This window comes from Oncorhynchus gorbuscha, linkage group LG03, assembly GCF_021184085.1.
Source record: "Oncorhynchus gorbuscha isolate QuinsamMale2020 ecotype Even-year linkage group LG03, OgorEven_v1.0, whole genome shotgun sequence".
Classification (NCBI taxonomy): domain Eukaryota; kingdom Metazoa; phylum Chordata; class Actinopteri; order Salmoniformes; family Salmonidae; genus Oncorhynchus; species Oncorhynchus gorbuscha.
In genome coordinates this window covers 106,374,267-106,401,766 of record NC_060175.1, presented here as the reverse complement: position 1 = coordinate 106,401,766, position 27,500 = coordinate 106,374,267, and the positions used below count along the sequence as shown (strand labels likewise).

At 46.9% G+C, this 27,500-nt stretch overlaps 2 protein-coding genes across 3 annotated transcripts in view; both read left to right on the top strand.

Annotated features, from left to right (window-relative positions):
• The window catches only part of LOC124032427 (ubiquitin-like modifier-activating enzyme 1), a 43,123-nt gene extending 40,175 nt beyond the window's left edge, over positions 1-2,948 (top strand). The window contains 4 exon segments of the mRNA XM_046344820.1: positions 99-200; positions 1,447-1,507; positions 1,510-1,534; positions 2,397-2,948. Of these exon segments, the coding sequence (XP_046200776.1) occupies positions 99-200; positions 1,447-1,507; positions 1,510-1,534; positions 2,397-2,532 (324 nt within the window). The 3' untranslated portion in view covers positions 2,533-2,948.
• Positions 2,949-6,620: 3,672 nt separating this feature from the next.
• Positions 6,621-27,500, top strand: part of arhgef3l (Rho guanine nucleotide exchange factor (GEF) 3, like) — a 29,875-nt gene continuing 8,995 nt past the window's right edge. The window contains exons 1-6 of one of the 2 annotated variants that reach the window (XM_046344800.1): positions 6,621-6,841; positions 7,756-7,792; positions 9,119-9,175; positions 11,875-11,934; positions 13,918-14,025; positions 20,740-20,898. In XM_046344800.1, coding sequence (XP_046200756.1) covers positions 6,798-6,841; positions 7,756-7,792; positions 9,119-9,175; positions 11,875-11,934; positions 13,918-14,025; positions 20,740-20,898 — 465 coding nt within the window. In that variant the 5' untranslated portion in view covers positions 6,621-6,797. Of the gene's footprint in view, positions 6,842-7,755; positions 7,793-9,118; positions 9,176-11,871; positions 11,935-13,917; positions 14,026-20,739; positions 20,899-27,500 lie in introns of both variants that reach the window. The other variant, XM_046344799.1, reaches the window with a different exon arrangement.

The following is a 27,500-nucleotide window of genomic DNA, read 5'->3' as shown; positions in this document are numbered from 1 at the left end:
CCATCTCTCCCCATCTCTCCCCTCTCCCTCCCTCCCCATCTCTCCCCTCTCTCCCTCCCTCCCCATCTCTCTCCCTCCCTCTCTCCCTCCCTCCATAGTACTATGAGATTGACTGGTCTCTGTGGGATCGTTTTGAGGTGAAGGGTCTGCAGGCCAATGGAGAGGAGATGACCCTCCGACAGTTCCTGGACTACTTCAAGGTACTGAGTCTGTGCAGAGTCTCTGTTTTTAGGTGGACTTCCTCTTCCCCCTGTTCACCCTGCTGTCTCGGTGCTCTTCCCCCTGTTCACCCTGCTGTCTCGGTGCTCTTCCCCCTGTTCACCCTGCTGTCTCGGTGCTCTTCCCCCTGTTCACCCTGCTGTCTCGGTGCTCTTCCTCCTGTTCACCCTGCTGTCTCGGTGCTCTTCCCCCTGTTCACCCTGCTGTCTCGGTGCTCTTCCTCCTGTCACCCTGCTGTCTCGGTGCACTTCCTCCTCCTGTCACCCTGCTGTCTCGGTGCTCTTCCTCCTCCTGTCACGGTGCTCTTCCCCCTGTTCACCCTGCTGTCTCGGTGCTCTTCCCCTGTTCACCCTGCTGTCTCGGTGCTCTTCCCCCTGTTCACCCTGCTGTCTCGGTCTCTTCCCCTGTTCACCCTGCTGTCTCGGTGCTCTTCCTCCTCCTGTCACCCTGCTGTCTCGGTGCTCTTCCTCCTCCTGTCACCCTGCTGTCTCGGTGCTCCTCCTCCTGTCACCCTGCTGTCTCGGTGCCCTCCTCCTCCTGTCACCCCTGTCTGTCCTCCTCCTCCTGTCACCCTGCTGTCTCGGTGCTCTTCCTCCTTCACCCTGCTGTCTTCAGTGCTCTACTCCCCTGTTCACCCTGCTGTTTCATGCTCTTCCTCCTGTTCACCCTGCTGTCTCGGTGCTCTTCCCCCTGTTCACCCTGCTGTCTCCATGCTCTTCCTCCTCTCACCCTGCTGACCCTGCTGTCACCCTGGAGTCTCGGTGCTCTTCCTCCTCTCATCCTGCTGTCTTCCTCCTCTCTGTCACCCCTGTCTAGAATGAGCATCAGTCCTGGAGATCACCATGCTGTCTCGGTGAGTCTCCATGCTCACTGTCCTTCTTCATGCCTGTCACCCTGCTGTCTCGGTGTCTCCTCCTCTCCTCCTGTCACCCTGCTGAGAGGCTGCTGTTACCGTGAGTTCCGTGGTTTGTGTTCAGAAATATGGGACTTCCTGCACTGATTGAGAGGAATGTCTGAAATGGAAGAATCAATGTTTTATTGACAGTTAACAACAGGAAGGAGCAGAACTTAAAACATGAGAATCTGAAGTCTCCATGCTCTTCCTCCTCTCATCCTGCTGTCTTCCTCCCTCTGTCTCCCCTGTAGAATCATCAGTTGGAGATCCCTCCTCTCCTCCTGCTCTTCCTCCTCTCATCCTCCTGTCTCCTCCCTCTCTCTCCCCTGTAGAATGAGCATCTCACCATGCTGTCTCAGGGAGTCTCCATGCTCTACTCCTTCTTCATGCCTGCAGCCTCAAGGAGAGGCTGCTGTTACCGTGAGTTCCGTGGTTTGTGTTCCTGGGACTTCCTGCCTGATTGAGAGGAATGTCTGAAATGGAAGAATCCAGTTCTCCTCCTCTCTCCCCCCCCTCTCTCCTCCTCCTCTCCCCCCTCCTCTCCTCCTCTCCCCCTCCTCTCCTCCCTCCTCCCCCTCCCTCCTCCCTCCTCCTCCTCCTCTCCCCCTCCTCTCCCCTCCTCTCCCCTCTCCCCCTCCTCTCCCCCTCGTCTCCTCCTCTTCTCCACTCCTCCTCCTCTTCTCCTCCTCCTCTCCCCCTCTCCTCCTCTTCTCCTCTCCCCCTCTCCTCCTCCTCCTCCTCTCCCCCTCCTCCCTCCCCCTCCTCTCCCCCTCCTCCCCCCCCTCCTCTCCCCCCCTCCTCCTCTCCCCCCCTCCTCTCCCCCTCTCCTCCTCCTTCCCACTCCTCCTCCTCTCCCTCCTCCTCCTCTCCCCCTCTCTCCCTCCTCCTCTCCCTCCTCCTCTCCTCCTCCTCTCCTCTCCCCCTCCTCTCCCTCCCCTCCCTCTCCTCTCCCCCTCCTCTCCTCCTCTCCTCCCTCTCCCCCTCCTCTCCTCCTCTCCCCTCCTCCTCTCCTCCTCTCCTCTCCCCTCCTCCTCTCCTCTCTCTTCCCTCCCTCTCCTCTCCCCCTCCTCTCCTCCTCCTCTCCTCCCTCCTCCTCTTCTCCTCTCCTCCCCCTCCTCTCCCCTCTCCTCTCCCTCCTCTCCCCCTCCTCTCCTCTCCCTCTCCCTCCCCCTCCTCTCCCCTCCCTCTTCTCCTCTCCCCCTCCTCTCCCCCCCCCTCTCCTCTCTCCGCCTCTCCTCCTCTCGTCTTCTCCTCTCCTCCTCCTCTCCCACCTCCTCTCCAGGATGACAGAGATTGTGACCAAGGTTTCTAAGAAGAAGCTGGGGAAGCATGTGAAAGCTCTGGTGTTTGAGCTGTGCTGCAACGACCTGACTGACGAAGATGTGGAGGTTCCCTACGTCAGATACACCATCCGCTGAACCCACACACACACACACACACACACACACACACACACCACCGGGGAATCACTGAGGGAGGAGAGAAGAGAAGGCTTTGGACAAGTTACTTGGTTTAAATGGTTATTGGAGCACTGATTGGTTGAGAGGATGAGTCCAAAATGGCACCCTATTCCCTATATAGTACACGACTTTCGACCACTCAAAGTGTTGTATTGTATAGCGTGTCATTGGGGCTGGTGTTACCAGGCGCTGTGATGTGCTGAGGGATGAAGGAGTTTGTATATTGGACTTTTTAGACTTTCTGTGTATCTGCTTATTTTAATGCTATTAAGGGTTTAGTGTCTCTACCCTCTCCCTGTACCCTACCGCTCTAGTTCCCTGTACCCTACCGCTCTGGTTCCCTGTACCCTACCGCTCTAGTTCCCTCTCCCTGTACCCTAGCACTCTGGTTCCCTGTACCCTACCGCTCTGGTTCCCTGTACCCTAGCACTCTGGCTCCCTGTACCCTAGCGCTCTAGTTCCCTGTACCCTACCGCTCTGGTTCCCTCTCCCTGTACCCTAGCACTCTGGTTCCCTGTACCCTAGCGCTCTAGTTCCCTCTCCCTGTACCCTACCGCTCTAGTTCCCTGTACCCTACCGCTCTGGTTCCCTGTACCCTACCGCTCTAGTTCCCTGTACCCTACCGCTCTAGTTCCCTGTACCCTACCGCTCTAGTTCCCTGTACCCTACCGCTCTAGTTCCCTGTACCCTACCGCTCTAGTTCCCTGTACCCTACCGCTCTGGTTCCCTGTACCCTACCGCTCTGGTTCCCTGTACCCTACCACTCTGGTTCCCTGTACCCTAGCGCTCTAGTTCCCTCTCCCTGTACCCTACCGCTCTAGTTCCCTGTACCCTACCACTCTAGTTCCCTCTCCCTGTACCCTACCGCTCTGGTTCCCTGTACCCTACCGCTCTGGTTCCCTCTCCCTGTACCCTACCACTCTAGTTCCCTCTCCCTGTACCCTACCACTCTCTCTTGTCCCCTGTTGCTTTTTGCATTTTAAAACACCAGTCATGACATGACCCAGTAATGCCAAAAAAAAATAATTCAGGGTCTTCATGGTCAAATTTGTATAACAAGAAAGACCACCAATTTTCTCCCAAATCAAAATTACTGCCTTGCATTGTAGTTTGACTGTAAATACAGATCTGTGGTGAACCCCTGCCAGTCCTGGCCTCTGACCCCTGAGATGGGACCCCCCCCCCCAGGGTTAGTCCTGTAACAGGTCTATCGGGCTTTAAGGGAAAGGGGTCACATCACTTGAGCTTCTGTTTCCATTTGTTTCCTTTCGGGACTGACTAGTCTGCACCTTTTAGGATCATCAGCGCCGCTTCCTGTTTTGTTTTTGAACTCCAGTGACCCATTAGTGGTGGCAGAGTGGGAGGTGTAGTAGTTCTGGTATAGTTGTCATGGGAGCACTTTGTGTGATGAGTAGTGATGAATAAAGATGTAAAACATGGCGTGTCTCCTCTGTTCTGTTCACTAACACACACACACAACTTCTACAAATATGGGACTTCCTGCCCTGGGTTTCTATTGCAGCGCTAGCCTGCTCCCAGATCTGTTTGTCCTGTCTTCATCCTCTGGTCCCAGATCTGTGTCCTGTCTTCATCCTCTGGTCCCAGATCTGTTTGTCCTGTCTTCATCCTCTGGTCCCAGATCTGTTTGTGATGTAGAGTATTAATGGTCCACCCAGGGCTAGTGATCTGTATTAATGGTCCACCCAGGGATAGTGATCTGTATTAATGGTCCACCCAGGGCTAGTGATGTAGGGTTTTAATGGTCCACCCAGGGCTAGTGATGTAGAGTATTAATGGTTCACCCAGGGCTAGTGATGTTTATTAATGGTCCACCCAGGGCTAGTGATGTAGGGTTTTAATGGTCCACCCAGGGCTAGTGATGTAGGGTTTTAATGGTCCACCCAGGGCTAGTGATGTTTATTAATGGTCCACCCAGGGCTAGTGATGTGATGTTCACCCAGGGCTAGTGATGTTTTTAATGGTCCACCCAGGGCTAGTGATGTAGGGTTTTAATGGTCCACCCAGGGCTAGTGATGTAGAGTATTAATGGTTCACCCAGGGCTAGTGATGTTTATTAATGGTCCACCCAGGGCTAGTGATGTAGGGTTTTAATGGTCCACCCAGGGCTAGTGATGTAGGGTTTTAATGGTCCACCCAGGGCTAGTGATGTAGAGTATTAATGGTTCACCCAGGGCTAGTGATGTTTATTAATGGTCCACCCAGGGCTAGTGATGTAGAGTATTAATGGTTCACCCAGGGCTAGTGATGTTTATTAATGGTCCACCCAGGGCTAGTGATGTAGAGTATTAATGGTCCACCCAGGGCTAGTGATGTTTATTAATGGTCCACCCAGGGCTAGTGATGTAGGGTAGTAATGGTCCACCCAGGGCTAGTGATGTAGGGTAGTAATGGTCCACCCAGGGCTAGTGATGTAGAGTATTAATGGTCCACCCAGGGCTAGTGATGTAGGGTAGTAATGGTCCACCCAGGGCTAGTGATGTAGGGTAGTAATGGTCCACCCAGGGCTAGTGATGTAGGGTAGTAATGGTCCACCCAGGGCTAGTGATGTAGGGTAGTAATGGTCCACCCAGGGCTAGTGATGTAGGGTAGTAATGGTCCACCCAGGGCTAGTGATGTAGGGTAGTAATGGTCCACCCAGGGCTAGTGATGTGTATTAATGGTCCACCCAGGGCTAGTGATGTAGGGTTTTAATGGTCCACCCAGGGCTAGTGATGTAGGGTAGTAATGGTCCACCCAGGGCTAGTGATGTAATGTGATGATGAGTCACCCAGGGGTAGTTGTACAGTGCAGCTTTTTTAGAAAACCCAAAGTCATTTTGATTGTGATTATGCTATTTTCAGAGAGGGAACCATAACCTGGTGTCTTTTGGGTTTGTTTCTGCTTTGGCAAAGTCCTTGTGAAATGTATTATGACAGAGGAGCAAATGGTCAACTTTATTAGTAACACGTCTACTTTGGCTGCGTTTACACAGGCAGCTCAATTCTGATCTTTTGCAACAAAAAAAAGCTAATCTGATCTGTCAGATAGTGGATAAAAGATCAGAATGGGTCTGCCTGTGTCAACTCAGCATATGTATCTCAACGTTTCAAATCTGTTCCAGTTTTGTACCTGCTCAACACTCTGTGGTTTAGAGCAGCAGGATTGTACCTGCTCAACACTCTGTGGTTTAGAGCAGCAGGATTGTACCTGCTCAACACTCTGTGGTTTAGAGCAGCAGGATTGTACCTGCTCAACACTGTGGTTTAGAGCAGCAGGATTGTACCTGCTCAACACTCTGTGGTTTAGAGCAGCAGGATTGTACCTGCTCAACACTCTGTGGTTTAGAGCAGCAGGATTGTACCTGCTCAACACTCTGTGGTTTAGAGCAGCAGGATTGTACCTGCTCAACACTCTGTGGTTTAGAGCAGCAGGATTGTACCTGCTCAACACTCTGTGGTTTAGAGCAGCAGGATTGTACCTGCTCAACACTCTCTGGTTTAGAGCAGCAGGATTGTACCTGCTCAACACTCTCTGGTTTAGAGCAGCAGGATTGTACCTGCTCAACACTCTGTGGTTTAGAGCAGCAGGATTGTACCTGCTCAACACTCTGTGGTTTAGAGCAGCAGGATTGTAATCATAAGTGCATACTGTAGTAACGAGCGTTTATTGTTGGCTGAATTTAGCTAGGTCCCTCTTCTGTTTGGCTGACCTCTAACCAGGCTATAGGGGAACCAATATGATGCTGCTTTGTTCGTGTTGTCAAAACCTTTATCAGGTCGTGAACTGGGCCAACTGGCTCACTTCCTGTATCTGACAACACTGGCATGGCTCTAGGATCGGTATTTCTGATGCATTTCATTGACCAGTCATCTGTACAGTGCGAGTCAGTAGCGTTCGCATGGTTCAGTTGTCTGAGCCTCGTGTTGGAAACCGAACACAGCGGATACATGAAGATGTTCTGTCAGAGGATGTGGTTTTGGTACGAGAGAGCAAGGGGAAGAGGAAGGGAGGAGTCTGTTCTCTCTCTCTCTCTCTCTCTCTCTCTCTCTCTCTCTCTCGCAGTCTCTGGGAAGAACCAGAATAGATGAGTGACAGGTGAGCGTATTGGAAGGAGAGGACTGAGGTTAGGATCCAGTTGTTGTTTTAACTTGTGTTTTTAGAGTGTCTTGGGGAGGATGGTCTTTGTGTTGGAGACAATGCTTTGATGAGAGAGAAAGCGAGGGATGATGGAGAGAGATGAGACTGAAGGCTTCACTCGGACTTCCTGGTATGTTGTTTCCCCTCAGTGAGCTCTCTCTTTCCTCTCTCACCCTATTCGATGTCATATAGAGCATTGTTACGAGATTTTGTCTGCTGGGGGTTATTAAAACGGACCTTGTTCCAATATCTCAAATGCCTATCCTACTTCCTTGGTATTGCTGACTATTGAAGATGGACCAGACACTTTTACTTTTTCATGTCAGAGCATATTAGAGATGCAGCCCTCCTCTCACTTCTTCCTTGTTGCATGTTAGTAGTATTGGGACGAGGCCCTGGAGGAGGGCTGCATGTTAGGAGTATTGGGACGAGGCCCTGGAGGAGGGCTGCATGTTAGGAGTATTGGGACGAGGCCCCCGGAGGAGGGCTGCATGTTAGTAGTATTGGGACGGAGGGCTGCATGTTATTAGTATTGGGACGTGGCCCTGGAGGGCTGCATGTTAGTAGTATTGGGACGGGGCCCTGGAGGAGGGCTGCATATTAGTAGTATTGGGACGAGGCCCTGGAGGAGGGCTGCATGTTAGTAGTATTGGGACGAGGCCCTGGAGGAGGGCTGCATGTTAGTAGTATTGGGACGAGGCCCTGGAGGAGGGCTGCATGTTAGTAGTATTGGGACGAGGCCCTGGAGGAGGGCTGCATGTTAGTAGTATTGGGACGGGGCCCTGGAGGAGGGCTGCATGTTAGTAGTATTGGGACGGGGCCCTGGAGGAGGGCTGCATGTTAGTAGTATTGGGACGGGGCCCTGGAGGAGGGCTGCATGTTAGTAGTATTGGGACGAGGCCTGGGGTTCGTCTAAAGGTGGTTTCCTGGTTTTTACTTCTCACTGCGCTTTCTGTCTTCTGCTCTAATGACCATATTAACAATGACGTGCACGTTTAACATCATTCTGTCTCTTGTCTTTCTGTGTCTGTTTGATGTACAAAGGGCTACCCACTCCACCAGCCCACCAGACCATGCAGGAGTAAGTTTATCATTGTTGCTTACCTCTAATCTATTGTGAGCAGGACATTCATCAGGGGGACACCCCCCCACTCCATCATAATCAGAACCAAGTATAGTAATAAATAGGCTTAGGGTTAGGGGTTGTCATGGGGCAGAGGGGTTGTCATGGGGCAGAGGGGTTGTCATGGGGCAGAGGGGTTGTCATGGGGCAGAGAGAGATTTGTTGTTGCAGCTTTTGGAGCTAAATATCCTGCCATTTCTACACATTTTGCCACGAGGCAGAGAGAACTTTGCAGTTTTAAAGCTTAAAGAACAGTACATTTATGTTATTAAAAAAAGTACTGTGGATACCAATATCCCTGTGAGCCTCCCATACCCATGTTGCCCAGGGTTAAGAACAGAAATAACAGGTTAATTATATTGTATTATACACTTTAATCTTGTTCCACGGATCCCTTGGCCAAAAGTTATTTCATCTGCTGTTAGTAATATTCATTCCAGCGGTAATTTGTGCTATGATGATATTTGTGGTTTATATTTTACCATTTTAATTGAAAACAATCAGTCAGGTACTTCACAGTCAGGTACTTCACAGTCAGGTACTTCATAGTTATTTATCACAGTAAGGTACTTCATAGTTATTTATCACAGTAAGGTACATCACAGTCAGGTACTTCACAGTCAGGTACTTCATAGTTATTTATCACAGTAAGGTACTTCATAGTTATTTATCACAGTAAGGTACCTCACAGTCAGGTACTTCATAGTTATTTATCACAGTAAGGTACATCACAGTCAGGTACTTCACAGTCAGGTACTTCATAGTTATTTATCACAGTCAGGTACTTCATAGTTATTTATCACAGTCATGTACTTCACAGTCAGGTACTTCACAGTCAGGTACTTCACAGTCAGGTACTTCACAGTCAGGTACTTCACAGTCAGGTACCTCACAGTCAGGTACCTCACAGTCAGGTACTTCACAGTCAGGTACTTCACAGTCAGGTACTTCACAGTCAGGTACCTCACAGTCAGGTACCTCACAGTCAGGTACCTCACAGTCAGGTACCTCACAGTCAGGTACCTCACAGTCAGGTACCTCACAGTCAGGTACCTCACAGTCAGGTACCTCACAGTCAGGTACTTCACAGTCAGGTACTTCATAGTTATCTCAGTCAGGTACTTCATAGTTATCTCAGTCAGGTAATTCATAGTCAGGTACTTCATAGTTTTCACGGTCAGGTACTTCATAGTTATCAGAAATGATTTGATATTGATATACTGACCACTTTGAGAACCCCTGATTGGTCTCTGTCTATCACTAAGTTAGTTTGTGTTTGTGTAGAAAAAGAGGAAGCAGGATCCAGGTTCTGAGACCATCGTCAGAATCACAGAGGACCGAGTGAGTGATAAGCCTATCTACATCTTGCTCTCTATCTCTGTTATACACATCCCGGCTCTCTCTTATCCTCTCGCTGTTTCTCTCTCTCTCCTTCTCTTCATCAATCTCTTTCTCACTCTCTGTCTGTTGTAGCGGAAACTGAGCGTCGCCTCTGCAGCCACAGACTCGAACAGAGACAGAAACCTCAGCAGAACAGGCTGTTGAGACAGGAACACTGAACACTCTGTTCATCTCTGCTCTCTGTCTCTACTGAACACTCTGTTCATCTCTGCTCTCTGTCTCTACTGAAACCTGTTTTCCTCTCTGTCTCTACTGAAACCTGTTTTCCTCTCTGTCTCTACTGAAACGTGTTTTCCTCTCTGTCTCTACTGAAACGTGTTTTCCTCTCTGTCTCTACTGAAACGTGTTTTCCTCTCTGTCTCTACTGAAACGTGTTTTCCTCTCTGTCTCTACGTGTTTTCCTCTCTGTCTCTACTGAAACGTGTTTTCCTCTCTGTCTCTACTGAAACGTGTTTTCCTCTCTGTCTCTACTGAAACGTGTTTTCCTCTCTGTCTCTACTGAAACCTGTTTTCCTCTCTTTCTACTGAAACCTGTTTTCTCTGTCTCTACTGAAACGTGTTTTCCTCTCTGTCTCTACTGAAACGTGTTTTCCTCTCTGTCTCTACTGAAACCTGTTTTCCTCTCTGTCTCTACTGAAACCTGTTTTCCTCTCTGTCTCTACTGAAACGTGTTTTCCTCTCTGTCTCTACTGAAACGTGTTTTCCTCTCTGTCTCTACTGAAACGTGTTTTCCTCTCTGTCTCTACTGAAACGTCTTGTCTCTACTGAAACGTGTTTTCCTCTCTGTCTCTACTGAAACGTGTTTTTCCTCTCTGTCTCTACTGAAACGTGTTTTCCTCTCTGTCTCTACTGAAACGTGTTTTCCTCTCTGTCTCTACTGAAACGTGTTTTCCTCTCTGTCTCTACTGAAACGTGTTTTCCTCTCCTCTCTGTCTCTACTGAAACGTGTTTTCCTCTGCTCTCTGTCTCTACTGAAACGTGTTTTCCTCTGCTCTCTGTCTCTACTGAAACGTGTTTTCCTCTCCTCTCTGTCTCTACTGAAACGTGTTTTCCTCTCCTCTCTGTCTCTACTGAAACGTGTTTTTTTCCTCTCTGTCTCTACTGAAACGTGTTTTCCTCTCTGTCTCTACTGAAACGTGTTTTCCTCTCTGTCTCTACTGAAACGTGTTTTCCTCTCTGTCTCTACTGAAACGTGTTTTCCTCTCTGTCTCTACTGAAACGTGTTTTCCTCTCTGTCTCTACTGAAACGTGTTTTCCTCTCTGTCTCTACTGAAACGTGTTTTCCTCTCCTCTCTGTCTCTACTGAAACGTGTTTTCCTCTCCTCTCTGTCTCTACTGAAACGTGTTTTCCTCTCCTCTCTGTCTCTACTGAAACGTGTTTTCCTCTCCTCTCTGTCTCTACTGAAACGTGTTTTCCTCTCCTCTCTGTCTCTACTGAAACGTGTTTTCCTCTCCTCTCTGTCTCTACTGAAACGTGTTTTCCGTGTTTTCTCTCCTCTCTGTCTCTACTGAAACGTGTTTTCCTCTCCTCTCTGTCTCTACTGAAACGTGTTTTTTGTCTCTACTGAAACGTGTTTTCCTCTCCTCTCTGTCTCTACTGAAACGTGTTTTCCTCTCCTCTCTGTCTCTACTGAAACGTGTTTTCCTCTCTGTCTCTACTGAAACGTGTTTTCCTCTCTGTCTCTACTGAAACGTGTTTTCCTCTCTGTCTCTACTGAAACGTGTTTTCCTCTCTGTCTCTACTGAAACGTGTTTTCCTCTCTGTCTCTACTGAAACGTGTTTTCCTCTCTGTCTCTACTGAAACGTGTTTTCCTCTCTGTCTCTACTGAAACGTGTTTTCCTCTCCTCATCGCCGATAGCTGAACGGACAGGATTATGTTTTCTTTATGGTACACACACACACACACACACACACACACACACACACACACACACACACACACACACACACACACACACACACACACACACACACACACACACACACACACACACACATACACACCACATTTCTCAGTCTAGACACACTAGTGTTGCATTTAAAAAAAAATTTAAATAACTTTTAATAGTAAAATGTGTGAATAGTCCAGTCCCTAATATTAAATAGATTGTGTTTCAGTCACACACACACACACACACACACACACACACACACACACACACACACACACACACACAATTTAAATAGATAGTGTTTCAGTCACTAGCAGCTGTGGTTGACGTGGTAACTAAGTGTTACCGGCAGCCATTTCAGATTTGACTCAACTCCTCTTCCTCTTCTAGAGACTCGCACAGGAAACAGGAACTGAGCCTGCAACAATATCTTCTGTCTCTGTCCCTAGGCCATATCTCTCTCTCGCCATCTCTCCTCTTTCTGTCTCCATCTCCCTCTAGCTCATTGATTGATTGATATTATATATATGTATATATTTATATATATTATTATATTATATATATATATATATATTTATATTCTGGTCTCTGGCTTTATTTCTTAATTAATTTATATCGTTTTTCTGGTTTAATCATATTATATAAATTAATATTATATTTAATCATATTGCTGCATGTGTACGTGACCAGTAAACTTTGAGTTTGACTGACTTCATTCTCTTCTGTGATTGGTTATTTCTAGCAGGATGACGAGGATGACGAGGATGATGACGATATGACGTCAGACCTGATGAAGGACTCTGAGGTGTGTGTGCTGTATGACGTGTCAACCATGGGGAGGTGTAGTCTAGGGGGAGGACGTCAACCATGGGGAGGTGTAGTCTAAGGGGATGACGTCAACCATGGGGAGGTGTAGTCTAACGACTAGAGGGGATGACGGCAACCATGGGGAGGTGTAGTCTAATGACTAGAGGGGATGACATCAACCATGGGGAGGTGTAGTCTAACGACTAGGGGGATGACGTCAACCATGGGGAGGTGTAGTCTAACGACTAGAGGGGATGACGGCAACCATGGGGAGGTGTAGTCTAACGACTAGAGGGGATGACATCAACCATGGGGAGGTGTAGTCTAACGACTAGGGGGGATGACGTCAACCATGGGGAGGTGTAGTCTAAGGGGATGACGTCAACCATGGGGATGTGTAGTCTAACGACTAGGGGGGATGACATCAACCATGGGGAGGTGTAGTCTAACGACTAGGGGGGATGACATCAACCATGGGGAGGTGTAGTCTAATGACTAGAGGGGATGACATCAACCATGGGGAGGTGTAGTCTAACGACTAGGGGGATGACGTCAACCATGGGGAGGTGTAGTCTAAGGGGATGATGTCAACCATGGGGAGGTGTAGTCTAACGACTAGGGGTATGACATCAACCATGGGGAGGTGTAGTCTAAGGGGATGACATCAACCATGGGGAGGTGTAGTCTAAGGGGATGACATCAACCATGGGGAGGTGTAGTCTAATGGGATGACATCAACCATGGGGAGGTGTAGTCTAACGACTAGAGGGGATGACGTCAACCATGGGGAGGTGTAGTCTAACGACTAGGGGGATGACATCAACCATGGGGAGGTGTAGTCTAATGACTAGAGGGGATGACATCAACCATGGGGAGGTGTAGTCTAACGACTAGGGGATGACGTCAACCATGGGGAGGTGTAGTCTAAGGGGATGATGTCAACCATGGGGAGGTGTAGTCTAGGGGGATGACATCAACCATGGGGAGGTGTAGTCTACATCGACTAGGGGGATGACATCAACCATGGGGAGGTGTAGTCTAAGGGGAGGACGTCAACCATGGGGAGGTGTAGTCTAACGACTAGAGGGGATGACATCAACCATGGGGAGGTGTAGTCTAAGGGGATGACGTCAACCATGGGGAGGTGTAGTCTAACGACTAGAGGGGATGACATCAACCATGGGGAGGTGTAGTCTAACGACTAGGGGGATGACATCAACCATGGGGAGGTGTAGTCTAACGACTAGGGGGATGACATCAACCATGGGGGGGTGTAGTCTAAGGGGAGGACGTCAACCATGGGGAGGTGTAGTCTAACGACTAGGGGGGATGACATCAACCATGGGGAGGTGTAGTCTAAGGGGATGACGTCACCCATGGGGAGGTGTAGTCTAACGACTAGAGGGGATGACATCAACCATGGGGAGGTGTAGTCTCTACTGTATGTTCCGTGTGTCTGAGGTACTATGGGATGACTGTATGTTCCGTGTGTCTGAGGTACTGTCTCTGAGGTACTGTATGTTCCGTGTCTCGGAGGTACTGTATGTTCCGTGTCTCTGAGGTACTGTATGTTCCACGTCTCTGATGTACTGTATGTTCCGTGTGTCTGAGGTACTGTCTCTGAGGTACTGTATGTTCCGTGTCTCTGAGGTACTGTATGTTCCGTGTCTCTGAGGTACTGTATGTTCCCTGAGGTACTGTCTCTGAGGTACTGTCTCTGAGGTACTGTATGTTCCACGTCTCTGAGGTACTGTCTCTGAGGTACTGTCTCTGAGGTACTGTCTCTGAGGATGTTCCGTCTCTGTACTGTCTCTGAGGTACTGTCTCTAGGTACTGTATGTTCCGTGTCTCTGAGGTACTGTATGTTCTGCGTCTCTGAGGTACTGTATGTTCCGTGTCTCTGAGGTACTGTATGTTCTGCGTCTCTGAGGTACTGTATGTTCTGCGTCTCTGAGGTACTGTATGTTCCACGTCTCTGCAGGAGCCCAGTAATAAAAGGGTTAAGCCAGTGGGGAAAGGGGGAGGAGTCACAGGCATCATCACCCCAGTCAAAACACCTGCCCTGAAACGCCTGGGAAAGAGCATAACGGTAACACGCACGCACAGACAGAACAAGCACGCGCAGAGAGAACACGGACGCACAGAGAGAACACGCACGCACAGAGAGAACACGCACGCACAGAGAGAACACGCACGCACAGAGAGAAACACGCACGAACACGCAGCACAGAGAACACGCACGCACAGAGAGAGCACAGAGAGAACACGCAGAGAGAACGCACAGAGAGAACACGCACGCACAGAGAGAACACGCACGCACAGAGAGAACACGCACGCACAGAGAGAACACGCACGCACAGAGAGAACACGCACACAGAGAGAACACGCACAGAGAGAACACGCACGCACAGAGAGAACACGCACGCACAGAGAGAACACGCACGCACAGAGAGAACACGCACGCACAGAGAGAACACGCACGCACAGAGAGAACACGCACGCACACAGAGAACACGCACGCACAGAGAGAACACGCACGCACAGAGAGAACACGCACAGAGAGCACGCGCACAGAGAACACGCGCACAGAGAGAACACACAGAGAACACGCGCACGCGCGACGCACAGAGAGAACACGCGCGCACAGAGAGAACACGCGCGCGCACAGAGAGAACACGCGCGCACAGAGAGAACACGCGCACAGAGAGAACACGCGCACAGAGAGAACAGAGAGAGAACACGCACGCACAGAGAGAACACGCGCGCACAGAGAACACGCGCGCACAGAGAGAACACGCGCGCACAGAGAGAACACGCGCGCACAGAGAGAACACGCGCGCACAGAGAGAACACGCGCGCACAGAGAGAACACGCGCGCACAGAGAGAACACGCGCGCACACAGAGAACACGCGCGCACAGAGAGAACACGCGCGCACAGAGAGAACACGCGCGCACGAGAGAACAGACAGAGAGAACACGCACAGAGAGAACACGCGCGCACAGAGAACACGCACGCACAGAGAGAACAGAGAACACGCGCGCACGAGAGAACACGCACACAGAGACACACGCACAGAGAGAACACACAGAGAACACGCACGCACACAGAGAACACGCACGCACACAGAGAACACGCACGCACACAGAGAACACGCACCGAGAGAACACACAGAGAACACGCACGCACACAGAGAACACGCACGCACACAGAGAACACGCACGCACAGAGAGAACACACACACACAGAGAGAACACGAACACAATGGCTGAATCCAAGATGGCGTAGCAGTCAGACGTCTTCGTCTTGTCGTGTCCCATGTACAGTGCCTTGCGAAAGTATTCGGCCCCCTTGAACTTTGCGACCTTTTGCCACATTTCAGGCTTCAAACATAAAGATATAAAACTGTATTTTTTTTGTGAAGAATCAACAACAAGTGGGACACAATCATGAAGTGGAACGACATTTATTGGATATTTCAAACTTTTTTAACAAATCAAAAACTGAAAAATTGGGCGTGCAAAATTATTCAGCCTCCTTAAGTTAATACTTTGTAGCGCCACCTTTTGCTGCGATTACAGCTGTAAGTCGCTTTGGTGGTATGTCTCTATCAGTTTTGCACATCGAGAGACTGACATTTTTTCCCATTCCTCCTTGCAAAACAGCTCGAGCTCAGTGAGGTTGGATGGAGAGCATTTGTGAACAGCAGTTTTCAGTTCTTTCCACAGATTCTCGATTGGATTCAGGTCTGGACTTTGACTTGGCCATTCTAACACCTGGATATGTTTATTTTTGAACCATTCCATTGTAGATTTTGCTTTATGTTTTGGATCATTGTCTTGTTGAAAGACAAATCTCCGTCCCAGTCTCAGGTCTTTTGCAGACTCCATCAGGTTTTCTTCCAGAATGGTCCTGTATTTGGCTCCATCCATCTTCCCATCAATTTTAACCATCTTCCCTGTCCCTGCTGAAGAAAAGCAGCCCCAAACCATGATGCTGCCACCACCATGTTTGACAGTGGGGATGGTGTGTTCAGGGTGATGAGCTGTGTTGCTTTTACGCCAAACATAATATTTTGCATTGTTGCCAAAAAGTTCAATTTTGGTTTCATCTGACCAGAGCACCTTCTTCCACATGTTTGGTGTGTCTCCCAGGTGGCTTGTGGCAAACTTTAAACAACACTTTTTATGGATATCTTTAAGAAATGCCTTTCTTCTTGCCACTCTTCCATAAAGGCCAGATATACGACTGATTGTTATCCTATGGACAGAGTCTCCCACCTGGATCTACGCAGCTAGCAAGCTGCTATTCGAGTGGCCTCTCCTGGCTAACGTCTCTGTCCTGAAGCAAGAACCAATTAGCCTGGAGCTAGCCTTTGCTTGGCCCATCTCCCGGCTAGCCAAAGAGGTCCATCAACCACTCCTTGGGCTCCAATGCCTATTTTGCCAATTTGCCTGGACCGACATGGAGCCCCGCCGACTGGACTACCGACGTAATTCGCCCGAGGGGGGTTTTCAGCTGGCTCCTCCGTCGCAACGTCACCCGAATGCCTATCTGCTAGCCTGCTAGCCACGGCCCGCTAACTGTCTAGAGCATATCGAACTGTTAGCTGAAGAGGCCCATCAGACAAAGTCTTTGGCCACTATACCTATTTTGCCAATTGGCCTGGACCCTTTTACCACACGGAGCCCTGCTGATCCACGACGACTGGTCTGCCGACGTAACAGACTTTGCGACATCCCACTAAGGCCCGTCTGCTAGCTGTCTGAATCGCTGTCTCTCCAGCCCGCCAAGCCACTCACTGGACCCTTATGATCACCCGGCTCTCCTTAATGTCAATATGCCTTGTCCATTGCTGTTCTGGTTAGTGTTTATTGGCTTATTTCACTGTGGAGCCTCTAGCCCTGCTCATTATACCTTATCCAACCTTTCAGTTCCACCACACACACATGCGATGACATCTCCTGGTTTCAATGATGTTTCTAGAGACCATATCTCTCTCATCATCACTCAATGCCTAGGTTTACCTCCACTGTATTCACATCCACCATACCTTTGTCTGTACATTATACCTTGAAGCTATTTTATCGCCCCCAGAAACCTCCTTTTACTCTCTATTCCAAACGCATTAGACGACCAGTTCTTATAGCCTTTAGTTGTACCCTTATCCTACTCCTCCTCTGTTCCTCTGGCGATGTAGAGGTGAATCCAGGCCCTGCAGTGCCTAGCTCCACTCCCACTCCCCAGGCGCTCTCATTTGTTGACTTCTGTAACCATAAAAGCATTGGTTTCATGCATGTTAACATTAGAAGCCTCCTCCCTCAGCTTGTTTTATTCACTACTTTAGCACATTCTGCCAATCCGGATGTCCTAGCCGTGTCTGAATCCTGGCTTAGGAAGACCAACAAAAACCCTGAAATTTCCATTCCTAACTATAACATTTTCCGACAAGATAGAACTGCCAAAGGGGGCGGAGTTGCAATCTACTGCAGAGATAGAACTCTGCAGGCTGTCTTACTCTCCAGGTCTGTGCTCAAACAATTCAATCTTCTACTTATAAAAATCCACCTTTCTAGAAACAAGTCTCTCACCGTTGTCGATTGCTATAGACCACCTTCTGCCCCCAGCTGTGCCTTGGACACCATATGTGAATTGATTGCCCCCCCATCTATCTTCAGAGCTTGTGCTGTTAGGTGACCTAAACTGGGACATGCTTCACATCCTGGCCATCCTACAATCTAAGCTTGATGGCCTCAGTCACACACAAATGATCAATGAACCTACCAGGTGCAACCCCAAATCCGTAAACATGGCCACCCTCATAGATATCGTCCTGACCAACCTGCCCTCCAAATGCACCTCTGCTGTCTTCAACCAGGATCTCAGCGATCATTGCCTGATTTCCTGCGTCCATAATGGGTCTGCGGTCAAACGACCACCCCTCATCACTGTCAAATGCTCCCTAAAACACATCAGCGAGCAGGCCTTTCTAATTGACCTGGCCCGGGTATCCTGGAAGGATATTGACCTCATCCCGTCAGTAGAGGATGCCTGGTTATTCTTTAAAAGTGCTTTCCTCACCATCTTAAATAAGCATGCTCCATTCAAAAAATGTAGAACCAGGAACAGATATAGCCCTTGGTTCACTCCAGACCTGACTGCCCTTGACCAGCACAAAAATATCCCGTGGCGTTCTGCATTAGCATCAAATAGCCCCCGTGATATGCAACTTTTCAGTGAAGTTAGGAACCAATATACACAGGCAGTTAGGAAAGCAAAGGCTACCTTTTTGATACAGAAATTTGCATCCTGTAGCACAAACTCAAAAAAGTTCTGGGAAACTGTATAGTCCATGGAGAATAAGAGCACCTCCTCCCAGCTGCCCACTGCTCTGAGGCTAGGAAACACTGTCACCACCGATAAATCCACGATAATTGAGAATTTCGATAAGCATTTTTCTACGGCTGGCCATGCTTTCCACCTGGCTACCCCTACCCCGGTCAACAGCCCTGTACCCCCCACAGCAACTTGCCCAAGCCTCCCCCATTTCTCCTTCACCCAAATCCAGATATCTGATGTTCTGAAAGAGCTGCAAAATCTGGACCCTTCCCTTTCTGAAACTGTCCGCCACCTTTGTTGCAACCCCTATTATCAGCCTGTTCAACCTCTCTTTTGTATCTTCTGAGATCCCCAAAGATTGGAAAGCTGCCGTGGTCATCCCCCTCTTCAAAGGGGGAGACACTCTAGACCCAAACTGCTACAGACCTATATCGATCCTACCCTGCCTTTCTAAGGTCTTCAAAAGTGAAATTAACAAACCAATCACCGACCATTTCGAATCTCACCGTACCTTCTGGTTTCAGAGCTGGTCATGGGTACACCTCAGCCACGCTCAAGGTCCTAAACAATATCATCGATAAGAGACAATACTGGGCAGCTGTATTCATCGAGCCAAGGCTTTCGACTCTGTCAATCTCCACATTCTTATCAGCAGACTCAACAGCAGCCTTGGTTTCTCAAATGACTGCCTGGGCTGGTTCACCAACTACTTCTCAGACTGAGTTCAGTGTGTCAAATCGGAGGGCCTGTTGTCCGGACCTCTGGCAGTCTCTATGGGGGTGCCACAGGGTTCCAGCCTCGGGCCAACTCTTTCCTCTGTAAACATCAATGATGTCGCTCTTGCTGCTGGTGATTCTTTGATCCACCTCTACACAGACGACACCATTCTGGATACTTCTGGCCCTTCTTTGGACACTGTGTTAACTAACCTCCAGACGAGCTTCAATGCCATACAACTCTCCTTTCGTGGCCTCCAACTGCTCTTAAATGCAAGTAAAACTAAATGTATGCTCTTCAATCGATCGCTGCCCACACCCTCCCGCCCGACTAGCATCACTACTCTGGACGGTTCTGACTTGTGAACATGTGGACAACTACAAATACCTAGGTGTCAGGTTAGACTCTCCTTCCAGACTCACATTAAACATCTCCAATCCAAAATTAAATCTAGAATTGGCTTCCTATTTCGTAACAAAGCATCCTTCACTCATGCTGCCAAACATACCCTTGTAAAACTGACTATCCTACCGATCCTTGACTTTGGCGAATTTCATTTACAAAATAGCCTCCAACACGCTGCTCAACAAATTGGATGTAGTCTATCACAGTGCCAACCGTTTTGTCACCAAAGCCCCATATACTACCCACCACTGCGACCTGTATGCTCTTGTTGGCTGGCCCTCGCTTCATATTCTTCGCCAAACCCACTGGCTCCAGGTCACCTATAAGTCTTTGCTAGGTAAAGCCCTACCTCTCAGCTCACTGGTCACCATAGCAGCACCCACACATAGCACACGCTCCAGCAGGTATATTTCACTGGTCACCATAGCAGCACCCACACATAGCATGTGCTCCAGCAGGTATATTTCACTGGTCACCATAGCAGCACCCACCCGTAGCACACGCCCCAGCAGGTATATCTCTCTGGTCACCATAGCAGCACCCACCCGTAGCACACGCCCCAGCAGGTATATCTCTCTGGTCACCATAGCAGCAACCACACATAGCATGCGCTCCAGCAGGTATATTTCACTGGTCACCCTCAAAGCCTATTCCTCCTTCGGCCGCCTTTCCTTCCAGTTCTCTGCTGCCACTGAATGGAACACACTGCAAAAATCACTGAAGCTGGAGACTCATTTCTGCCTCACTAACTTTAAGCACCAGCTGTCAGAGCAGCTCACAGATCATTGCCCTGTACATAGCCCATCTTTAAATAGCCCCTCCAACTACCTCATCCCCATACTGTTATTTATTTTATTTATTTTACTCCTTTGCACCCCAGTATTTCTACTTGTACACTCATCTTCTGAACATCTATCACTCCAGTGGTTAATTGCTATATTGTAATTTAATTCGCCACTATGGCCTATTTATTGCCTTACCTCTCTTATCTTACCTCATTTGCACACACATAGACTTTTTCTATTGTGTTATTGACTGTGTTTGTTTATTCCATGTGTAACTCTGTGTTGTTTGTGTCGCACTGCTTTGCTTTTTCTTGGCCAGGTCGCGGTTGTAAATGAGAACTTGTTCTCAACTGGCCTACCTGGTTAAATAACAAAAATAAAAAACACACACTCTCTCTTACACATAAGTATACACACGCACAACCTTCCAGACTAGCATTGGGGAAGTCCGCTGTAGTACACCAGAGATTGAGGAAACTAAATTCTAAATGTCTAAACTCAAATATGTGTAATATGCATGTCTCATCTCTTAGTGTGTGTGTGTCTCTCTCCCCACAGAGGTCCATCAGTTTCCGGACAGAGGCACGACCTTTGCCCCCTGCTCCTATTCGCTCGCGGCAGAAGGCCTCGTCGTTCCCGCGGCGACGCAGTAGCCAATGCTGGAGTGACACAGTGGACAGTCACGACCTTACGGCCAAGGAGATCAAACGACAAGAGGTCAGGGGTTTAGTGTTACTGGGGTTTAGTGTTACTGGGGTTTAGTCTTACTGGGGTTTAGTCTTACTGGGGTTTAGTCTTACTGGGGTTTAGTCTTACTGGGGTTTAGTCTTACTGGGGTTTAGTCTTACAGGGGTTTAGTCTTACAGGGGTTGGAGGTCAGGGGTTGGAGGTCAGGGGTTGGGGGTCAGGGGTTGGAGGTCAGGGGTTTAGTCTTACTGGGGTTTAGTCTTACTGGGGTTTAGTCTTACTGGGGTTTAGTCTTACTGGGGTTTAGTCTTACTGGGGTTTAGTCTTACTGGGGTTTAGTCTTACTGGGGTTTAGTCTTACTGGGGTTTAGTCTTACTGGGGTTTAGTCTTACTGGGGTTTAGTCTTACTGGGGTTTAGTCTTACTGGGGTTTAGTCTTACTGGGGTTTAGTCTTACAGGGGTTGGAGGTCAGGGGTTGGGGGTCAGGGGTTTAGTCTTACTGGGGTTTAGTCTTACTGGGGTTTAGTCTTACTGGGGTTTAGTCTTACTGGGGTTTAGTCTTACTGGGGTTTAGTCTTGCAGGGGTTGGAGGTCAGGGGTTTAGTCTTACTGGGGTTTAGTCTTACTGGGGTTTAGTCTTACTGGGTTTTAATCTTACTGGGGTTTAGTCTTACTGGGGTTTAGTCTTACAGGGGTTGGAGGTCAGGGGTTGGGGGTCAGGGGTTTAGCCTTACTGGGGTTTAGTCTTACTGGGGTTTAGTCTTACTGGGGTTTAGTCTTACTGGGGTTTAGTCTTGCAGGGGTTGGAGGTCAGGGGTTTAGTCTTACAGGGGTTTAGTCTTACAGGGGTTGGGGGTCAGGGTTTGGAGGTCAGGGGTTTAGTCTTACTGGGGTTTAGTCTTACTGGGGTTTAGTCTTACTGGGGTTTAGTCTTACTGGGGTTTAGTCTTGCAGGGTTTGGAGGTCAGGGGTTTAGTCTTACAGGGGTTTAGTCTTACAGGGGTTGGGGGTCAGGGGTTTAGTCTTACTGGGGTTTAGTCTTACTGGGGTTTAGTCTTACTGGGCTTTAGTCTTACTGGGGTTTAGTCTTACTGGGCTTTAGTCTTACTGGGCTTTAGTCTTACTGGGGTTGGAGGTCAGGGGTTGGAGGTCAGGGGTTGGAGGTCAGGGGTTCCAATTATTTCTCCTTCCTCCCAAAGTGTGCACTCGTTCTCTTCCCTTCACTGATTTGAAAGGAAACAAAAGTTAACTGCTTTAAGAAACAAGGTGGTGAGAATTCCACTAGTCCGTGTCTACACTAGTCCACTAGTCTGTGTCTACACCAATCCACTAGTCTGTGTCTACACCAATCCACTAGAATGTGTCTACACCAATCCACTAGTCTGTGTCTACACCAATCCACTAGTCTGTGTCTACACCAGTCCACTAGTCCCTATCTACACCAGTCCACTAGTCCCTATCTACACCAATCCACCAGTCCATATCTACACCAATCCACTAGTCTGTGTCTACACCAATCCACTAGTCTGTGTCTACACCAATCCACTAGTCTGTGTCTACACCAATCCACTAGTCCCTATCTACACCAATCCACCAGTCCATATCTACACCAATCCACTAGTCCCTGTCTACACCAATCCAATGCCTTTAGGTTTGTAGGAAGTAGTGAACACTATTAGGTGTGTAGGAAGTAGTGAACACTATTAGGTTTGTAGGAAGTAGTGAACACTATTAGGTTTGTAGGAAGTAGTGAACACTATTAGGTTTGTAGGAAGTAGTGAACACTATTAGGTTTGTAGGAAGTAGTGAACACTATTAGGTTTGTAGGAAGTAGTGAACACTATTAGGTTTGTAGGAAGTAGTGAACACTATTAGGTTTGTAGGAAGTAGTGAACACTTAGGTTTGTAGGAAGTAGTGAACACTATTAGGTTTGTAGGAAGTAGTGAACACTATTAGGTTTGTAGGAAGTAGTGAACACTTAGGTTTGTAGGAAGTAGTGAACACTTAGGTTTGTAGGAAGTAGTGAACACTTAGGTTTGTAGGAAGTAGTGAACACTTAGGTTTGTAGGAAGTAGTGAACACTAGGTTTGTAGGAAGTAGTGAACACTAGGTTTGTAGGAAGTAGTGAACACTAGGTTTGTAGGAAGTAGTGAACACTAGGTTTGTAGGAAGTAGTGAACACTAGGTTTGTAGGAAGTAGTGAACACTTAGGTTTGTAGGAAGTAGTGAACATTATTAGGTTTGTAGGAAGTAGTGAACATTATTAGGTTTGTAGGAAGTAGTGAACACTTAGGTTTGTAGGAAGTAGTGAACACTTAGGTTTGTAGGAAGTAGTGAACACTTAGGTTTGTAGGAAGTAGTGAACACTTAGGTTTGTAGGAAGTAGTGAACACTATTAGGTTTGTAGGAAGTAGTGAACACTTAGGTTTGTAGGAAGTAGTGAACACTATTAGGTTTGTAGGAAGTAGTGAACACTATTAGGTTTGTAGGAAGTAGTGAACACTATTAGGTTTGTAGGAAGTAGTGAACACTATTAGGTTTATAGGAAGTAGTGAACACTATTAGGTTTGTAGGAAGTAGTGAACACTATTAGGTTTGTAGGAAGTAGTGAACACTATTAGGTTTGTAGGAAGTAGTGAACACTATTAGGTTTGTAGGAAGTAGTGAACACTATTAGGTTTGTAGGAAGTAGTGAACACTATTAGGTTTGTAGGAAGTAGTGAACACTATTAGGTTTGTAGGAAGTAGTGAACACTTAGGTTTGTAGGAAGTAGTGAACACTTAGGTTTGTAGGAAGTAGTGAACACTATTAGGTTTGTAGGAAGTAGTGAACACTATTAGGTTTGTAGGAAGTAGTGAACACTATTAGGTTTGTAGGAAGTAGTGAACACTATTAGGTTTGTAGGAAGTAGTAAACACTTAGGTTTGTAGGCAGTAGTGAACACTTAGGTTTGTAGGAAGTAGTGAACACTATTAGGTTTGTAGGAAGTAGTGAACACTATTAGGTTTGTAGGAAGTAGTGAACACTAGGTTTGTAGGAAGTAGTGAACACTTAGGTTTGTAGGAAGTAGTGAACACTATTAGGTTTGTAGGAAGTAGTGAACACTAGGTTTGTAGGAAGTAGTGAACACTTAGGTTTGTAGGAAGTAGTGAACACTTAGGTTTGTAGGAAGTAGTGAACACTATTAGGTTTGTAGGAAGTAGTGAACACTATTAGGTTTGTAGGAAGTAGTGAACACTATTAGGTTTGTAGGAAGTAGTGAACACTATTAGGTTTGTAGGAAGTAGTGAACACTATTAGGTTTGTAGGAAGTAGTGAACACTTAGGTTTGTAGGAAGTAGTGAACACTATTAGGTTTGTAGGAAGTAGTGAACACTATTTGGTTTGTAGGAAGTAGTAAACACTTAGGTTTGTAGGAAGTAGTGAACACTTAGGTTTGTAGGAAGTAGTGAACACTTAGGTTTGTAGGAAGTAGTGAACACTATTAGGTTTGTAGGAAGTAGTGAACACTTAGGTTTGTAGGAAGTAGTGAACACTTAGGTTTGTAGGAAGTAGTGAACACTTAGGTTTGTAGGAAGTAGTGAACACCATTAGGTTTGTAGGAAGTAGTGAACACTAGGTTTGTAGGAAGTAGTGAACACTAGGTGTGTAGGAAGTAGTGAACACTAGGTGTGTAGGAAGTAGTGAACACTATTAGGTTTGTGGGAAGTAGTGAACACTAGGTTTGTAGGAAGTAGTGAACACTAGGTTTGTAGGAAGTAGTAAACACTATTAGGTTTGTGGGAAGTAGTGAACACTATTAGGTTTGTAGGAAGTAGTGAACACTATTAGGTTTGTAGGAAGTAGTGAACACTATTAGGTTTGTAGGAAGTAGTGAACACTTAGGTTTTAGGAAGTAGTTTAGGTTTGTAGGAAGTAGTGAACACTATTAGGTTTGTAGGAAGTAGTGAACACTATTAGGTTTGTAGGAAGTAGTGAACACTATTAGGTTTGTAGGAAGTAGTGAACACTATTAGGTTTGTAGGAAGTAGTGAACACTTAGGTTTGTAGGAAGTAGTGAACACTTAGGTTTGTAGGAAGTAGTGAACACTATTAGGTTTGTAGGAAGTAGTGAACACTATTAGGTTTGTAGGAAGTAGTGAACACTATTAGGTTTGTAGGAAGTAGTGAACACTATTTGGTTTGTAGGAAGTAGTAAACACTTAGGTTTGTAGGAAGTAGTAAACACTTAGGTTTGTAGGAAGTAGTGAACACTTAGGTTTGTAGGAAGTAGTGAACACTTAGGTTTGTAGGAAGTAGTGAACACTATTAGGTTTGTAGGAAGTAGTGAACACTTAGGTTTGTAGGAAGTAGTGAACACTTAGGTTTGTAGGAAGTAGTGAACACTTAGGTTTGTAGGAAGTAGTGAACACTTAGGTTTGTAGGAAGTAGTGAACACTATTAGGTTTGTAGGAAGTAGTGAACACTTAGGTTTGTAGGAAGTAGTGAACACTTAGGTTTGTAGGAAGTAGTGAACACTTAGGTTTGTAGGAAGTAGTGAACACCATTAGGTTTGTAGGAAGTAGTGAACACTAGGTTTGTAGGAAGTAGTGAACACTAGGTGTGTAGGAAGTAGTGAACACTAGGTGTGTAGGAAGTAGTGAACACTATTAGGTTTGTGGGAAGTAGTGAACACTAGGTTTGTAGGAAGTAGTGAACACTAGGTTTGTAGGAAGTAGTAAACACTATTAGGTTTGTGGGAAGTAGTGAACACTATTAGGTTTGTAGGAAGTAGTGAACATTATTAGGTTTGTAGGAAGTAGTGAACACTATTAGGTTTGTAGGAAGTAGTGAACACTTAGGTTTGTAGGAAGTAGTGAACACTAGGTTTGTAGGAAGTAGTGAACACTAGGTTTGTAGGAAGTAGTGAACACTAGGTTTGTAGGAAGTAGTGAACACTATTAGGTTTGTAGGAAGTAGTGAACACTATTAGGTTTGTAGGAAGTAGTGAACACTATTAGGTTTGTAGGAAGTAGTGAACACTATTAGGTTTGTAGGAAGTAGTGAACACTAGGTTTGTAGGAAGTAGTGAACACTAGGTTTGTAGGAAGTAGTGAACACTAGGTTTGTAGGAAGTAGTGAACACTAGGTTTGTAGGAAGTAGTGAACACTATTAGGTTTGTAGGAAGTAGTGAACACTATTAGGTTTGTAGGAAGTAGTGAACACTAGGTTTGTAGGAAGTAGTGAACACTATTAGGTTTGTAGGAAGTAGTGAACACTATTAGGTTTGTAGGAAGTAGTGAACACTATTAGGTTTGTAGGAAGTAGTGAACACTATTAGGTTTGTAGGAAGTAGTGAACACTTAGGTTTGTAGGAAGTAGTGAACACTATTTGGTTTGTAGGAAGTAGTGAACACTATTTGGTTTGTAGGAAGTAGTGAACACTATTAGGTTTGTAGGAAGTAGTGAACACTAGGTTTATAGGAAGTAGTGAACACTTAGGTTTGTAGGAAGTAGTGAACACTATTAGGTTTGTAGGAAGTAGTGAACACTAGGTTTGTAGGAAGTAGTGAACACTAGGTTTGTAGGAAGTAGTGAACACTAGGTTTGTAGGAAGTAGTGAACACTAGGTTTGTAGGAAGTAGTGAACACTAGGTTTGTAGGAAGTAGTGAACACTATTAGGTTTGTAGGAAGTAGTGAACACTATTAGGTTTGTAGGAAGTAGTGAACACTAGGTTTGTAGGAAGTGGTGAACATTATTAGGTTTGTAGGAAGTAGTGAACACTAGGTTTGTGGGAAGTAGTGAACACTATGGGAGAAGGGAGATAATGTTGGGATGCACTCAGGGAAGTAGTGAACACTATGGGAGAAGGGAGATAATGTTGGGATGCACTCAGGGAAGTAGTGAACACTAGGTTTGTAGGAAGTAGTGAACACTAGGTTTGTAGGAAGTAGTAAACACTTAGGTTTGTAGGAAGTAGTGAACACTATTAGGTTTGTAGGAAGTAGTGAACACTAGGTTTGTAGGAAGTAGTGAACACTAGGTTTGTAGGAAGTAGTGAACACTAGGTTTGTAGGAAGTAGTGAACACTATTAAGTTTGTAGGAAGTAGTGAACACTTAGGTTTGTAGGAAGTAGTGAACACTTAGGTTTGTAGGAAGTAGTGAACACTTAGGTTTGTAGGAAGTAGTGAACACCATTAGGTTTGTAGGAAGTAGTGAACACTAGGTTTGTAGGAAGTAGTGAACACTAGGTGTATAGGAAGTAGTGAACACTAGGTGTGTAGGAAGTAGTGAACACTAGGTGTGTAGGAAGTAGTGAACACTATTAGGTTTGTGGGAAGTAGTGAACACTAGGTTTGTAGGAAGTAGTGAACACTTAGGTTTGTAGGAAGTAGTGAACACTAGGTTTGTAGGAAGTAGTGAACACTAGGTTTGTAGGAAGTAGTGAACACTAGGTTTGTAGGAAGTAGTGAACACTATTAGGTTTGTAGGAAGTAGTGAACACTATTAGGTTTGTAGGAAGTAGTGAACACTATTAGGTTTGTAGGAAGTAGTGAACACTATTAGGTTTGTAGGAAGTAGTGAACACTAGGTTTGTAGGAAGTAGTGAACACTAGGTTTGTAGGAAGTAGTGAACACTAGGTTT